This window comes from Phyllobates terribilis, unplaced genomic scaffold (genome assembly GCF_046119375.1).
Source record: "Phyllobates terribilis strain yellow unplaced genomic scaffold, ASM4611937v1 Scaffold_3__8_contigs__length_932513732, whole genome shotgun sequence".
Classification (NCBI taxonomy): Eukaryota; Metazoa; Chordata; class Amphibia; order Anura; family Dendrobatidae; genus Phyllobates; species Phyllobates terribilis.
In genome coordinates this window covers 402303196-402321252 of record NW_027362763.1, presented here as the reverse complement: position 1 = coordinate 402321252, position 18057 = coordinate 402303196, and the positions used below count along the sequence as shown (strand labels likewise).

The 18057-nt window shown below is 41.0% G+C and overlaps 1 protein-coding gene across 1 annotated transcript in view; it reads right to left on the bottom strand.

Moving 5' to 3' along the window:
- Positions 1–12604: 12604 nt before the first annotated feature.
- LOC141258554 (CD109 antigen-like) overlaps positions 12605–18057 on the bottom strand; it is a 42686-nt gene continuing 37233 nt past the window's right edge. Inside the window, exons 30-35 of the mRNA XM_073673533.1 lie at positions 16989–17054; positions 15368–15501; positions 15095–15245; positions 14494–14596; positions 12769–12890; positions 12605–12685 (exon numbers count right to left, since the gene is read on the bottom strand). Of these exons, the coding sequence (XP_073529634.1) occupies positions 12605–12685; positions 12769–12890; positions 14494–14596; positions 15095–15245; positions 15368–15501; positions 16989–17054 (657 nt within the window). The remainder of the gene's footprint in view (positions 12686–12768; positions 12891–14493; positions 14597–15094; positions 15246–15367; positions 15502–16988; positions 17055–18057) is intronic.

The window sequence follows — 18057 nt, the reverse complement described above, 5'->3', positions numbered from 1 at the left end:
AGCACGGTGGCTCAGTGGTTAGCATGGCAGCCTTGCAGCACTGGGTTCAAATCCCACCAAGGACAACATCTGCAAGGAGTTTGTATGTTCTCGTGTTTGCGTGGGCTTCCTCCGGGTTCTCCGGTTTCCTCCCACACTCCAAAGACATACTGATAGAGAACTTAGATAGTGAGCTCCAATGGGGACAGTGGCCATAATGTCTGTAAAGCACTGTGGAATTAATGGTACTATATAAGTGAATAAAATAATTAAATAATACAAGGGAGGGGAAGTAGTGAGGGCTGACTTGAATGTGAAGGTTGCTTGTTTGAATGTGTTGAAGTTTTCCTGCGTGTTATGGATCCGGGTGGTGTAAACTCTGTGCTGTGGTGCAAGGAGGGACCAGAGGGGCGTAACTAGGTATCAACTCAGACTGACCAAGGTTGCACGGCGGTTCAATCGACTCCGTGAACCAGGGAAGGACCGAGCAGAGGGACCAGGTGCTACTCTGGACCTGTCCTTGTATGAGAGCAGGTGACTCCCACGGGTAACTGGCAGGAGCCTCCAGGTAGGCTGACTGATAGGCACGGCAGGTAACTGGTAGGAGCCTCCAGGTAGGCTGACTGATAGGCACGGCAGGTAACTGGTACATTCTCCGGGTAGGCAGGCAAGCCAGGCCCATAGACAGACTGGCGGGTTTGGATCGTAGGCAGACCGTTGGGCAGGAGAGTACACTTGGCTGGCGGAGACAGGTAGTCAGGCTGGCGGACTGGACTGGTAGTCAGGCTGGCGGACAGGACTGGTAGTCAGTTCTGGCGGACTGGACTGGTAGTCAGGCTGGCGGACTGGACTGGTAGTCAGGCTGGCGGACTGGACTTGTAGTCAGGCTGGTGGACTGGACTGGTAGTCAGGCTGGCGGACTGGACTGGTAGTCAGGCTAGCAGCGGGACCTGAAGGCTGAAGCTGAGTTTAGGACACAAAGCTACAACCTTGCACGGGCACCTACATTTTGGAGGAGGTGCCTTTTATATGAGAGGTCCTCCGGCCATTGGCCGGGGACTCCTTAGGACGGCGCACGCGGCCCCTTTAAGAGGGGGGGGGCCCTCGCGTGTGCCCTAAGCCCAGTGACCGGGAAGCTGCGTGCACCGGCAGCAGCAGCAGGAGAGCCGGAAGACGCCGGGCCGGTAGCACGGCGGTAAGAGGAACAGCGTCTCTGCCTGTCAGGGGGCAGAGACGCCGATACTACTCTGCGAGTGCATTTTCTTCCAGCACTACTCCACAACCCTGGACGCTTGCAGAAGCTTTTTTGTGAGATTTTTGTGCCAGTGATGTCTATTGATTCGTCACACTCTGCCATGTATGAGAGGGGCGACCGAATCAATAACTGATGCGAGTGTGGCGTTGTAGAAAACGGTGGCATTGTCTGTGTCATGCAGTGAACATATGGAAGATAGTGGTAGAATAGAATCAGAGAGCGTGTGGATGTCTGGGTGTGCGAGGTTTCTATGAGGGTGTGCTAGTTGCTGGACATGGGGGGGAGGTCAGAAGGACAGGCATGCGAAAGTGAGTAAATGGTGGTCAGATATGGGGAGAGGTGAAGTTTTGAGGTTAGATAAGGAGCAGAAGCGTGCAAAGATAAGGTCTAGTGTATGTCAGTCCATGTGGGTGGCTGCGGAGGACCACTGAATAAGACCAAAGGATGACGCCAGGGATACGAGTTTGGAGGTTGCAGACTGGAAGGTGTCAATGGGAATGTTGAAGTCACCCATGATGATGAGAATGTCAGCAGAGAGGAAGTGTATAAGTCATATGGAGAAGTACTCAATAAAGGCAGTGGCCGGGCCCGGGGGTCGGTATATAATGGCCACTGGGAGGTTGAAGGGAGAGTAGCTATGGACAGAATACACTTCAAAGGAAGGGAACACAAGAAAGGATAGAGGTGGGATTGGGTTCAAGGTGCAGTTGTTAGAAAGGAGAAGACTCACTCTTCTACCTTGTCTATTGCCAAGGCAAGGAATGTGGGTGAAGTGATGGCCACCATAACACAGAGCAGCAGGAGCGGCCATGTCGGAGGGTGTCAGCCATGTTTTGGTGAGGCCCAGGAAGGATGAATTGCGAGCGGTAAAGAGGTCATGGGTGACATGGAGCTTAGTGCCACAATTCATGTCCCAATACATCTGATAAAATAATGATAATGTGGCCAACAACGGTAAGTTCAGTCCGCAATAGACAGCAAAATACAGAGGCTACATGAGGCAAACGGTGGAACATTTTTAATGAAACCAAATTGCAAAAATTATTTTTGGCCCCAATTACAAGCATTTAAGTAAGAAAAAATATTGTATCCATAGATGGACAAACTGGACAACCTTTTGAGATAAGGCATGTAAAACTAAATATCAGAGATTTCTTTCATTTTTCTTATCACTATTTGGACTACGTTGGAATTAATGGACTATGTTGGCCAACATGGCATCTAGTTACCATAGTTAATAAAAATTTATTATACTTTGATGATACTTTCTCTATTTATCTGTCCATATGCATATGTGATGAGGCAACTTACATGGTGATTTAGTGTTTACTATCATACAATTTCTCTGCCCCATTTGCACCTGGACTATCATCTATAATGCCTATTATAAAACAGAAATAAATGGCCACAGTGTAGTGGATACTGACTGTTTGATTCTGCATAAATGAAGAGTTAGAAAACAAAAATAACATGGGCTCCTCTCATTCTACATGACCAAGAGAGGTAAAAATGACAGCAGCAAATTGATTGGAAAGTCTGCTTTATTGGTCACTTCACATCCTAAAAACACCAGCCAGCAGTCACAGCAGGTGGTGGTCTATCATATTGCATAGTCCAATTCTGAGGGTAACCCGTTTTTTCTCAATATCCCTGTGTTGGTTAGTTAAATAATAGTGTGGAGGGAGGGGGTCTGAACAGCCCTTGATTGACAAAAAACAATAAAAAATAACACTGTTTGATACCAAGTCCCAGTGACAGTAGTGGAAAGATGTCTTTCAGATACATTACTAATGCTGCAATAAAGTGTTAAAAAATTCAAATTTATTTATTTAAAAAAAACGTCCTTGGCAGACTCCTCTGTGAACATTTTATTAAAGACATGGATCCCATGCCGGTCAAATGTCATCCATCTAATCCAATATAGATCAAATTTGAAGCCTCTGAAAAGTAAAAGCACGAAAACACGACAATATGAAGAAGGAAAGAAATCTCTTATATTTACTGTCACATGCTTTGTCCTAACATGGAAACTGCACCACAAAAGGTTTTGAGTGCGAAGTCATCAATGAAGGTGCTGAAAGTGAACTCCACTCCTCAGAATAGAACCACATATACCAAACAAGAAATATAGGGGATCATTAACAATTGCAATCTCCAGAAAATCTTTCCAAAATGTATTTGTACACACCAGAAAAAGACAATGCACAAGTAAACCCCAAAGGTGCCATCCTAATAGAACAGGCCCACAATCCCCTACTGTCATGGGTATGTCAGAAGTGACAGACAGTCGCACTCCAGTTGGTTGCTGGAGATCTCTAAGTTTGGCATTACAGACATCATCTTAGAGGCTTTCTCTAGGACACAGTGGCTACCTTCCTCTGGCTAATTAACACCCTGCCTGGGTGTATAAATACCTGCTGTGTTTCAGAGGGAGGTGCCGGCGATATTCATTACTACATGTGAAGGCTTTAGCAAGAGAAGTGCTTCATCCACTCTGGAGCTTGGGGACGTGTGCGCATTTGTCTGGAGTCATCTAAAGCTAAGCAATTTTCCCCTGTTTGTGTATCCTTGTTGTCTATAGTGTTTAGTGGAGATCGACTAGTGCTCATCTCCTCCCTTCCCTAGCCTTAGCCATACGCCAGGGAAAGACAGGGCGAGGCACGCATGCAGCGATTGGTGAAGAGCCAAGACAGGTGCGTTAGGGGAGACAGGGTGACACTAGATCAACCTAGGACGTCTCCACTTCCTCCCTTTCCCTAGAGTCTGGGCTCCTTTTCCTTCTTACCTTTGTGCTGCACTAAGTCTTCCCCACACCTTGCGTGACACCTACTGACCCAATAATGCAACAGAGCTCCTGGTATAATAATAAAATACCAGGTCAATATACAGATAAGTACAACAGCAATAAATAGACTTGTATGGAGGATTTTGGTCTGTTACTGGGATCAAAAATTGATGTATATATGTAATTAGTTTCAGTGCACACACACAGTCTGCAAAAAAATTCAGTGGTGTGAACAGCCCCATAGAATATAATGGCTACATGTTCTATCTGTGAAAAATATGGCTACATGCATAATGTGAAAATGGATGTCTGAATGAGGTCTTAGTTGGGGGACCACAGATCCCTCCGTGTATCACCATCCATGTTTCCTCAGGAGTGGTGTGTCTACTGAAGGTTTGGCCTTAAATAATGAATATGAACATGATAATAATTTACACAATTATTACATCCAGTAAATAATAACCCGCTGTGATTCTCACATAGTACAGGGCGGTCTCATGGTGAACTGCACTGTAATTAGCGTTCACAAGCAGGTACATCACAAGCCCTAGATTTCCATCGCATACAGCGTTTCTATACAGGGCAATGTGGAAATTCCACTTCATGTCAATTCTTTGTGATGATTTTCACTGTGGATTCATTCAACCTTTGGCATTGCATAAAATCACATAATATTGCAGCAAAATCATCAAGTAATAAGTGCGGTTATTGGCAGGCTACATAGATCAAAGTAGGAAATGTCTCAGGGCTTTTTTCGGCAAAAATGTAGGGATTTTTGAACAAAGGTTCATTGGTGTTTTTTTCTAGCTATTAATGTACTGAAGAAAAAAAAGACCAATAAAGCAATTAGATGCGTACAGTGGTATAAGCACTCAGGAACATTTTATTTATTAATTGATTTATTGATTTATTCATTCATTATTTTTTATTTTCAAACTGGAAAATCGATTTCTGTAATGCATATTCAGATAAATGAGACAATGACAGATCCAATACAGTGAAAAGAAAAACTAAGTACATCCTCTTTCAATTCTTTGGTTTTATGTATCAGGCCACAATTTAAAAGAAATAAAACATCTGAGCCTTAAAATGGTTTAAGATGAGTCAAATTCAGACTTCACATGATAAATCACACTGTATCATTATTCATTTACCAAATACTATGCCAAAATTCAGAAGCAGAGTGTTAAAAATTAAGTACACCCTTATTACTTCAGTAGAAATTAAAAGGATAAGTAGTGGCCAGTAACTGTTAATCAAATGCCCTTGTTTAATTGTTCATCAGCAAGTGTGAGCACCTGTATACGGGTTCAATCAGAATTATGTTATTCATGTACTTGCTCGATCTGTGATTTTCTCAGATAGAAAACATACTCATTATATAGTCATTATATAGTCTATGCGACTATTAACAAGTCTGCATTTTTTTGTGGACCGAAGTGATCTGAGTCATGGATCAAAATTACAAACACGGATAAAACTCAGAACCAAAACACTGAAATTACTGTTTAATGTTTTTACACACCAGAATCCCGGATTTCTGAATGCGGCTTAAAAGCATAAGATTTGACAGTTTTCTGGTGTCGATCTGTTAGGCATGTTTTAACACAATGCACAATGTTTTAACACAATGTCAAGGAAAAATTTTTTACAGATGGTCAGTCTGGGAAAGGTTACAATGTCATCTCCAAACAATTTGGAGTCCTTCATTCTACAGTGAGAAAGATTCACAAGTAGAAAATATTCGAAAGGGTTGACAATTTTCCCAGGAGTGGATAGCCGATGAAATTCATCAAGAGGTCAGACTATGCAATGCTCAGAAAAATTGCAAAAAGAAAAGCAAGAGCTACTGCTCACATTATAAAAGCCTCAATTAGAATATTAAATATTAATATTTTTATTAGAAAAATAGTGAACAAGCAGTGGCATTACTAATAGCTACTGACCACATGGCTCTTAAACTAACAAAGATATCAAGCTGACCATGCCATACCTTTTACCCCAGCAAAGGTGATCCCACACATATGTCACAGCACATATAGTTTGTGTGGATCAACCAACACAATAGAAGTGAAAGATTGAACAATTTGTTGGAAAAAAAAAATAGCTGCAGCCAAACGCAATCTTCCCCAACATCATTGGGTGGCATACTGACTCAGAAGGGTTCATCCTACATTCACCTAGAGGCAGAAGACCATACTACAAGCATCCCGCCCTTCAGAAGACAATTAATTTTCCTTATTGGTAGTCCATTGTATATGACTACTAGTGATAAGTGAGCACTAAAATGTTCGGGTGCTCGTTACTGAAATCAAACAAGTCGGACTACTCAGGTGCTTGACTCGAGTAAACGAGCATAATGGAAGTCAATGGGAAACTCGAGCATTTTTCCGGCAGACCCTCCCAGGAGATCCAGGGGGCAGTAAAATCGCTGAAATGGATGGAAAACGTGCTCAAATGGAATAGGAAAAGCAGTGGGAAGATGTCTGGACACATATTTGATTCACAGGTCGCTGCAGGGAACAATGTTGTCAGAGTATTACACCGCTTTTACGCACTGACTATAAAACATACAAAACCAAAGATAAAATGGATTTTATTGGAAAAAAAGTTAGGAAACATTCTTTCCAGTATAATGACTTGTATATAAGGCAAATTAAAAAGAGGAAAAAAAGCCTCCTCCACCCCATAGGCTATGTTCACACATAGCATTTTTGCTGTGTTTTTGCACTTTCTCATTGCTTTCAATGGCGAAAAAATGCTGCAAAAACACTGAAAGAATTGACATGCTCCTTCTTTCAAAAATGCAGCTTTCCATTTCAGTAAGGAAAACAAAAAGGAATCATGTTCATGAATGAGATTTCTGAAATGTTTTCCCATTTGTAAGAAGTTGGACCCCTAGACTGGTGAAGCCTATGCACTAAGTGCAAGGCCTATTAAAAATTGAAAGGAGGGATTGAAATAAACCCTGGAATACATGTAGAGGATGGCCTCAGAAAACATTTACATTTAGAAGGAGTGGGACTTCTGTGGCCTACAACAAGGAGTCCTGGATTTGAGGCCACTACTCAGGGTACAACTGGCATAACAAGGACCTTCAGGCATCCTTCTCCAATTTTTCTCCAGCTAAGGTGGGCAGCAGTAGCAGGCAGAGTGAAGATAGTGGCACTTCCAGCAAGTAAATAAGAACAATATCTTTATTCTTCAAGCCATAAAAATGACAGACAAGGATAAAAAACTGACGCGTTTCTGGTGTCTTACATGTCCTTAATCATAGTATATCAGTGTAACAACAGTCTCGTTTTAAGTTAAACAGAGCCAATCACAGGAGACCTGGGAGCGATGTATGTGAGTGACATATATACTATTAATGAAAACGTGCATGCAACATATCTTTGATGAATATAAAATGTAACCATTCGAAAATTATAAAAAAGGTCACTTTTATAATTCATACCCTGCCTTGGATACTTGATGTCTAATTTTAAGGCGGGCGACAGTTTCTCCTCTGCCTGCTCATGGCATGAAGCACCCCCGAGGCTTCAAATAGATTGAAGCAGGGGTTTCAAAACTTTCTTTTATCTCCTTGCAGATCTTCGCCAATCAAATTCATGAACCATGTGGAAGAAACTTTTTCAACCCATCCTGGGGAAAGTGCTCCACAAGTCCTTTGTCCATTAATTCACACAAGATTTGCATTTGGGCCTTTCTCCTATTGTATAAATGCATCTTTATTTTTTACACAGAGCTGAGGCAAATCTGAGGCTCGCAGGCTACAGTCACTGATCATGCTTAAGTTGATTTTGTGGGGTTTTAGTAGGGCATAATAACTAATAGGCGCATGTCAACTGAAAATGCTGACAGGATGACTGTTCTGAAAATGAACAAGGCCTGGATAGACCAAGACTTCTCAACCCCACCGAATGACAGCATTGGAACATAGCAGCAATTTAAGTTTTCTTTTCTGGTGTATTACCATGCGCCCTTTCCCACCACAAAAAGGGTATACGGTTCATGGTTTAGTATTTCTCTTTTCCTTCTCCTCCTACACCATATCAACAGGGTTATCATGCGGCCCTCGCTCCAAATATTTTGAGGGCCATCTGGCGGCCCTCAGTCACACATTTTGGAGGGCCATCAGTGATACATTTTGGAGGGCCATCAGTCATACATTTTGGAGGGCCATCAGGCGACCCTCACTCATAAATTTTGGAGAGCCAACAGGCAGCCCTCAGTCATACATTTTGCAGGGCCATTAGGCAGCCCTCAGTCATAAATTTTAGAGGGCCATCAGGTGACCCTCACTCATACATTTTGGATGGGCATCAGGCGTCCCTCACGCAAAAAATTTGGAGGGATAGCAGGTGGCCCTCATGCTAAATTAATTTCTAGACTGCTTGCCCTTGAAATGTTGCTATTTAGGCTTGTGGACACTGAGGCTTTCCGCAACCTCATGGCAGCAGCCGTCCCCCAGTACTCAGTCCCCAGCTGACACTTTTTTCCCAGTGTGCTATCCCCTCCTTACACCAGCACGTGTCCCATAACATCACCCATGCCCTGACCAACGCAGTTACTGGGAAGGTCCAATTAAGGACCGACATGTGGACAAGTGCTTGTGGCCAGGGACGCTACATTTCCTTGATGGCACACTGTGTGAACCAGCACCAAGTTGGACCCTGGGACGGCTCACGTGCCATCGATGCCGAGGATTGCAAGCGCTAGTTCCATCAGGGTTTCCACCACTTCTTACACCAGTTTCTGCACCCCCCCCTCCTCATCCTCTATTTCTGAATTGACATCTCGGAGCATGTAGTCCATATCAGTCGCAAGCTGGAAGAACTGCAGCACTGTCTTGGTGAAGCAGCAACAGGCTCTGCGAAACTAATTTGTTTAGGTGACAAACAGTAAACCATCGTACAGTTATGGAAAGGTATAAAAGACCAGACAGATCTGTGGCTCTTGCTGCTGAACCTACAACCAGGCATGGTCGTGTGTGATAATAGCTGTAACCTGGTGGTGGCGCTGAAGCTTGGTAACCTCAAACACGTACCATGCCTGGTCCACATGTTCATCTTAGTGATTCAGTGGTTTCTGAAAACCTACCCAGTTTTGCATGAGCTACTTTTGAATGTACGCCGTGTGTGCATCCATTTCCACAAGTCAGCCACAGCTGCCACCGGTCTGGATCTGCTGTATCAGTGCTTGAACTCCACATTACACATGTTGGCAAGCATTTGTGAGCAGCAAAGGGTAGTTGAATACCAGCTACAAAATGCCCGTCGCTATTCCAGTCCGCCTCCGCGCATAACAACCAATGAGTTGGCATGGATATCTGACATTTGTGAGGATCACAAAACTTTGCACAATCAACCAAGATGGTGAGTGGCGATGATGCCAAAATCAGCGTAATCATCCCACTTCTGTGTCTATTTAAACTCTCGCTGTTCACAATTAAAGAGGAAGCTTTGCATGTGGACCAGTTGGAGATGGAAGAAGAAAGTACACAGAGTGATACTACCCAGCTCAGCCTCATCTCATCTTCTCAGCTTGGATTGAATGATAATGAGAAGGAGGAGGAACAGGAGATAGTTGCTTGCGCTACAGAGGGTACTATCCACATCAGCTTCATCCCGTCTGTTCAGCGTGGATGGCTGAAGAGGAGGATGAGATGGAGAGTCGTCCTCCTGGTGGGGACAGGGAAGTCTTTCCTGTTGGGAGTCTGGCACACCTGGCTGACTTTATGTCCCACTGCCTTTCCTGTGTCCCTCACGTTATACGCATTTTGTTGAACAATGATTACTGGTTGTTCACTCTTATAAACCCACACTACAAAGAAAACTTTCGATCTCTCCTTCTTTTGGTGGAGAGGGCTAGAAAAATTGTGCAATACCAGAGGGCCCTAGTCAAACAATTAGTACAAAAATTCCTATCTTACAATGCTGGCGCCACAAGTCTTAGATCCTTGAGTAACCAAGGAGGATAGATGAGGGAGACACACACCAGGTCCAACAGATGCAAGGGAACACTATCAAAGGTCTGGAACACTTTCATTAGACCCTTCCAGCACCCAGGCCCTGATGCTCAGGGTAGTCTGACAAGGAGGGAAAAGTTTTTGAAGATAGTGAAGGAGTACCAAGCCGACCATACCAGTATTCTTCGTGATTCCTCTGTGCCGTACAAGTATTGGGTATTCAAGCTGGACACATGGTATAAACTATCCCTCTATGCCTTGGAGGTGTTGGCCTGCCCTGCCACTAGCATTAAATAGGAGCGGGCTTTTAGTGCCGCTGTAGGCATAATAACTGGTAGGCACATCTGCTTGTTAACTGAAAATGCTGACAGACTTACTTATTTTAAAATGAACAAGGCCTGTTGGTTTTAGGCTGCGAATCAAATTTATTTAAATTGGCCCTGAAAGGACATTTGGCTGTATCTGGCAGCACCAAGGGCTGTATTGCAATGAACCCTGCCTAAATGCCTCTAATACACTATCCCTACTCCGCTAGCTAACCCTACACAAATTTCAGCTAAGATCGGTATTATTAGAGAATAAAATCTATTTGAACTAGCCCTGAAAAGGACTCTTGGTTTAACGTAGCAGCACTAAGGACTGTAACGCAACGAACCCTGCCTAAATGCCTCTAATACACTATCCCTACTCCAGCAGATAATCCTACACTAATTTCAGCTAAGAGCGGTATTACAGAATAGAATCTATTTGAATTAGCCCTGAAAAGGACTGTTGGTTTAATGTTGCACCAGCAGGTACTATAATGCTATATAACACACTGTCCCTTCTGCAGCAGAAACTCTTCTTACACTATTTCCAGGTATAATGCGCCGAACATGGCGTCACCAGGTCTTATATAGACCCGATGACGCTATGCAGCCGACCAATCATAGTAATGCCTGCAGCTAGCATGGCTATGGCATTACCGTGATTGGTAGGCAATCCCTGCATGTTTAGTTGCTGAAAATCAGCCGTGAAACAAGCGAGGCAGGGAATCAAGCATTGTGCCCAAGTACCCGGATACTCAATCGAGTACCGAGTGTCTCGAGTACCAGGATGCTCAATCGAGTACCGAGCACGCTCACCCATCGCTATTGACTACCCAACTTGAAATTTGTTCTATTGTTCTCTGGGTTCATATTCATGCTTTGACTCTAGTGGTATCACTAGAACATGATGTCACCATTGTGTAATTTGGCATACCTAAGAATACATTTCTATATTAGACTGGTCACTGAATTTTGGATTGACCTTCAGAAGTATGAAAGGCTTTAAGCTAAATACTAAAAATTGTGCCCAATAAACTATAAAATATTACATTTAGGCAAATAAAATTATCAACTAACACCTTTACAAGAATATTCCTGTAAAAGGCTCTCTGCTTTTCTTATTATACATAGTGTTTATATTATAGAATGATGAAAGGTTTGTACTTGAAGTGAAATATGCAGGAGCCTTAAGAAGAATAATGTTTATTCATTGGTAATCATGTGCTCTGATCTATTTCCAGACAAATGCTAAAGTTTAAGAATAAACTGGCTTGTTTGAGTAATGTAAAACCTCTTCTGAAACTCACATAGATGTTACAGTAATGAGAAAGCCATCAGGAAAGTTAATATGGTAATATGGCATCTGTATGTCTCTACACTTGTCTTTATCCCCCAACCGTCTTAGATACTACAGTGTTTCTCCAACTTTAAACATTTCTATAAAGAGTTTTCTTGTAGACTTACATAACACGAAAAAAAAAACGGGCAACGTGCACAATACAATCAAGTATAAGAACTAAGCTGCAGCCAAAGAGGTTTCTTCTACTACAATGTTTCTGTTAAATAATAACCAAATGTAAAACACTTTGAACAAGATCCTATATGTTTCCTCTTATTTTTTTGCATATTGATAAAGATCTCACTCTCTCCTAAATATGATATATACAAGGTTTCACACTTCACCTTTGCTACTGATTTATAGAAAAACATTGTAACTATAGATAAGCTTCCATAAAAATTGCTTCTGATTAGCAGGGTATTTTTCAAGTATTTCATTCATTTAATTCAATTTGTGATAAGACATTTATTTACAGGACATTTACTAGACAAGAAATGTACATCAATATAAATACAAAAAAGAAAAATCTATAGAAAAAAATGTAAATATGCAATTTTGTCTCAACATCAACACCCTGCATACAATGATAGTGGCAGGTGAAGAATTCTATGATACATGAAGTCTGCCAGTCAATAGAAAAGGATTAGAGTGTACCTGTCACCATGAAAACAAAGTCCAATCTGCAGGGCACATGTTTTAGAGCAGGGGGAGCCGAGCACATCGATATATAGTTTTGTGGGAAAAGATTCAGTATAACCTGAATTTTACTAATTTATTCCTCTGCCCTTTTTGGGATCTTTGGTCCAGTGGGTGGTCCTATCAGTGATTGACAGCTATCTCTGTATGCACACTTATAGAAAGAAAGCTGTCAGTCATGGATAGGACCACCCACTGGACCTAAAATCCCAGAAAGAGCACAGGATTAAAAGATTAAAACACAGGTTATACTTAATCTTATCTCACAAACCTATATTTCAATCTGCTCAGCTCCCCCTGATCTTTGACATGGGGACTTCAGATAAGACTGCAATTTCATGGTGACAGGTTCCTTTTAGGACAAGTAAGCATTTATATAAAATAACATAAAATAATTATGCAGAACCATAAAAGGTTGCATGTTGGCACAGTCGCCCGGCTGCTCAAAGGCAACATTAGTACATTTGATACACACTTTGTGCAGTCGGGTCCACAGTAATCACAAGTAGATATCCGTTTCATTGTGAAAGAATTATATGTTCTGGTAGCAGACATTTCTGTAAAAAAAAGGAGAATGTTAAACCTTTGCAAGAAATAAACACTATAGATCAAAAGTAATTAATGTCTATAATACAAACACATTTTGTATGGCCTTATAGTAATATGCTAATTTGCAGCCTGCACTAGTTTGTCCCATTTTATGGATAAGAATAGTGCATGCATTATAAAGACAGCTTTGCTCCTCCTCTACAATGTGGAAGAGAACACAGAGCCAGTCACATCCGCAATTTACATAAGGGACTGACCTGTTTTTCCATACCACAGTCTGTGTGGAGAAGGTTGTCAATTAAAGTGATGGGGAGTGATTACAGCTGCACTGACCATATAGTGTACTGTGACTGTAACCAATCCCTGCAGAACCTCTATGAAGGGTAGAGAGTGGCTGCAGGGAGAATAAAACTTCAAAACCTACAATAAATGGCTATACTGGTTAAAAATGTATATTTTATTATTACACAAAAAAATATGCTAAAATGTAACAAAGACAGATAATACGAGGTGATATCATCATGTAAAAATCCAAAGAATATTACGCCAGGTTAGGTATTTCAGTTAATACTTTATACTCTTGCTCTCATTATGAGTTTATCTATTGCTTCCTACGTACTGCTATTTTCCCATATGTTCTTCTTCATGATTACTATAACTACATGGAGACACATAGTGCACAGTGATTCTTACCAAGACGCATTTATTTTGATTGTCATGTTATTATATCATCTTTTGCATCAATGTCACTAGTTCCTGTACCTTCTTTGGATTTTTACATGATGGTATCACCTATTATTTTCTGTTTTTATCATGTTTTTTGATGTAATAAAATATATATTTCTTAACCAGTATAGCCATTGATTTTAGGTTTTGTCTTTATATGCTGTTCTGTTGGCTGTACTTTCCTTATTTCCATATTTCTATTTACACCTGGCTTACACTGGCCCTTTGGTTAGCTGCCAAATTTTTTAGGTTTTCTCGAGAATAAAACTTCATTCTCTCCCTGTAACGGCTGCTCGTGCAAGACCGCCAGACGTATTATAAATGCTAGTTACCACCATATTAACCTTATATCTGCAGGTAAATCATAGAGATTAGTATATCGAATTGCGGAACTCCAGGCCAACGTCCAGGTCAGTGGCTAGATGGGAGGTCCATAAATCTCTTACTTTCCGGTGTCCCCATCGGGGCATTTGCTTTCTCAGCCCTGGTACGATGTCATCTCTGCGGCATGAGGCACAAATGACGTCTCTCCAGCTCTAACTAATCAAAAGCTGCATTGAGGATGCCGGAAGGTAAAAGATTTGTGGGCCTCCCGTCTAGCCACCTGGTACCATTAGCCTGGACGCTGGTCTGGACACTTCTAGTAAATAGCATTTTTGGATGTGAGATGTTAAACATATTACAGCTCATATGCCCATGCCAAAATCTGTTCTATTATGTTAGTAAGTTTTCATTGTTTCTATGTCTACCTCCTCATTTCTGTGAGCACGGATACATACAGTAGTTTTGTAAAGTTATTTAATCCTGAGTTGCCATTTTTTTATCTCTACTCTATACTTTTATTTTGTGTAAGAGAAGGCAATATGAGACATTTGTGGTCCTTACCTGGATTGTAGTAATCATAGACTTTAACAACAGCATCTTGAGAATTTGCAACTTTTGCAGAACGAACCATTGGAATAGATATACATAGCTCCTCTTTGGTCACCTAATAAAATAAGATAGAAAATATAAAGCTGTGTTCACACATTACAAAACCACAATTCAACTGCTTTGTGGGAATACAGTCTCAATAGTAGTTAGTAAATAGTAGAGGATTGGCATGCACTCGGTCGTTCTTCGAGATGCTGGTAGAATAGGGTACGTGACCCTATGACCAAGGCAATAGAGATTCACCGCACACTCTTAATTTGGGTGTTGCATGATTTTATTATTCGTGAAAATAGGCATATAAACAAGTTGCTGTAAAATGTGCGACAAAGTTGTGACGTTTCGTCCCATCCAGTCTGAGACAGGCCCTATACATTACTAACATATTCTAATGTTAACCACAATATACACTATATTTATTTGCTTACATACAGTAAATAAGCTTATTAGTCAAGATAGTTTTTATAACCTACCAACATGTAATATTAATGACATCGAGTTAATATGAAAATATTAATAGATCAAACATTTCTTGTAACAAAACTTTTCGACTTACAGAATCAAAGTAAAGATAAACTTTTCCTTCTTTTGGCTCAACCAGTTTTAGAGATCCAAGCCTAATAATTCCTCCAGTGCTCAAAGTGAATCCACTGAGGTAGCCAACATCTAACAATGCCATGCCACTCTCATTCCCCTTACCCTGGAAGCTGAGAAAAACAACACAGCATTCGTGAGATGAAAACATTTTAATCAATAAAAAAAAAATCCCAAATCACAAACAATAAACTCTTATAAGAGGACATGGGATTCGAACTATGGTCTTACTTACCGCATACATACATCCACAGAGAGTCTATGAATGTTATTTGTTTCTTCCTTCACTGTCACATCTAATCGGAAAGCTTCAGGCACAGTGCTTATTCTTCGTCTTGATGGGGACTTCCGATTGTATATTACATTAAGCTATAAAGGAAAAAAATATTACTTCTTAGTAATTAAAGTATATTCTGATATAATATGCTGCATTTTCCATTCAATTTAAAATCTGTACATAATGTGACATTTCATGTCCTTTTTTTATATCCTGCAGTGAATTTTATTTTTGCTGATGGGAAATACGTCATTAATTAAAATTCCAATAAGCAGTTTCCCAAAATTGCCTATTTTTTTAAAAAAAGATAAAATGCAAAGAAGCATAATATAAAAGTTATAGGCCTTAAGGCAACATTTCTAATTATGCTTTTAAGGTGCTGTCCAGTACATTTATATTGATGGCCTATCCTTACTATAGGTTATCAATATCAGATCACTGAGTGTGCGACAGCTGGCACCCACAACAATCAGCTGATCTTGGTGCTGGTGGCAACCAGATGTGATCAGTTGTGGAGTTGCACAGCACAGCTCATTTAACTGTATAGTGGCCATAGCCAGGTACTTTACATCTGCCCCTATTATAATAAATAGAGTTGCTCCTACAGCACCCCACTGCGGCCTTAATAAAGTTGATGGATCTTTGCTTTACATCTCCATAACTGATCACATCCAGCCACCACTGGCACGAGAAACAGCTGATCAGTGGGAGTATGCCGGTGTCTAGGACTATCCTAAAGAAAGGCCATCAATATAAAAGTATTAAACCACCCCTTTAAACCCTTCACAATCTATGATGTATAGATATGTCATAGCTCATGTCTCTCCCTTTGATGTGGGCATATTATTTAATCAGCTGTGCCCATAACAGCCACGAGTGAAATCATGATCTACCCACGGGTGTTAACATGTTAAATGTCGCTGTCACTCACTGACAGCGACATTTAACTCGCGTGTGCTGGAAGTGCGTCATAGAACCCACGCATTGGGGCCCCTGTCACATGATCGCACGGTGCGGATGAGTTGGCCGGCGTTCATAGGAGATGATGATTTCTGATACACATAGCAGGGCTTAAGCCTTGCTATGTGTAGCACAAGCACAAAACAAACTGAAATGCATTGCAATGGGTATATGTGGATGCCTAAATTATATTATAAATCAAAAATGTATTAAACAACTATTGAAAACCAATTCCCTTAGTTTTCTTTCTGTTAAATGTCACTAGAAAATAAAGGTAATTTCTAAACAGTAAACATACGAAAATTTCTTGAACAATCTGTCCGTAACGTTTTTAGCCACCAGTCAGACCACTACTTTCAGTTTCTAGTCTGCATTGGAAAAAACTGATTGGTTTCTTTGGGAAACAGCTCCAATTTATCTTGGCACTAGTATTATATAGTAGATCTAGCATCTACCAAAACATTTGAGCTGGACAGATTTAGAAAATAGAACAGCATTAAAATCTCATCTAATAACCTGTCATCATTGTGTTATTTTAGAAATGATTACGGTTATTACCTGTAAAATATACAGAGACATCAAGAATAAGAACAAAAACTCTTAAACTCTTGGTTTTTACCTGGAGAATGGCCAACCCTCTTCCAACTGCAGTAGCATTGACTAGCAAAGGCTGAAAGACCTTAATCTGATAATAAAACAGAAATATAAATCAGGTATTATTTACAGACTAACATCAATGCTAAATTAATTGTTGGGATCATTATACTAAAGCCCCCACCCATATACTTTATATAATGTTCAGAAAGCAGTTATCTCACCAGATACTCCCATACACAGGAGCACTCACTCGGTGATGCGCTCCTTTGTTCTCTATGAGAGAACCACTATCAGACACTTCTGGTGGCGCCTTATCTCTTAAAGAACAAAAGGATTGACAGTCTGAAATTGGACAGGACATACCAGATCCTTAACTACTCCAATATCATCTGTTGAGGGCCCCCATACACAATGGACTGTCAGCCACACTAGTCGATACTGTTAAGGCTATATTCACATGTCCAGTCATGATCCATAAGAATGGATCCAGCAGAAATCCGTTAGGAAAAAATTTGTGCTGACCCAACTGTTTAGTCCGTTATTCACTATCTGACCTCTGCAAGGTTTTTTCTTGCTGGATCTGTTAGAAATAGATGACAATGGATGCCGCATTAACGTATTCTTTGCCAATTGACTCCAATATTAAAAAAACGGATCCAGCAGAGATAAGTTAGTGAATAACAGACTAAAAAGTTGTGTCAGCACAACTTTTTTCCCAAAGGACTTCTGCTGGATCCGTTCTTACGGATCATTACTGGACATGTGAGCATAGCCTACCTCTGTGTGAAGGAGTTTTTCTTAACTGGACTGAAGACTACATAGCTCCTTCCCTTTGCTATCTCATCTGTGAAAAGTTGCTCAGACATTCAAATGCTGCATCGCCAGACATCGGCCCATCAAAATGCACCTCAGACAATCATGGACTGGCCGACTGGGATGAATCAGGATTGTATTGAATAACAGTCGCAAGAGACTTATTTTGAAAATCCTGTGACCTGAGTAGTCCTTCCTTGCACCCCACATCACTGGGCCTTTCACAATTTGCAAGAATCTCTAGTTTAGTAACATAATTGCCACCTTTTTAGGTTCAC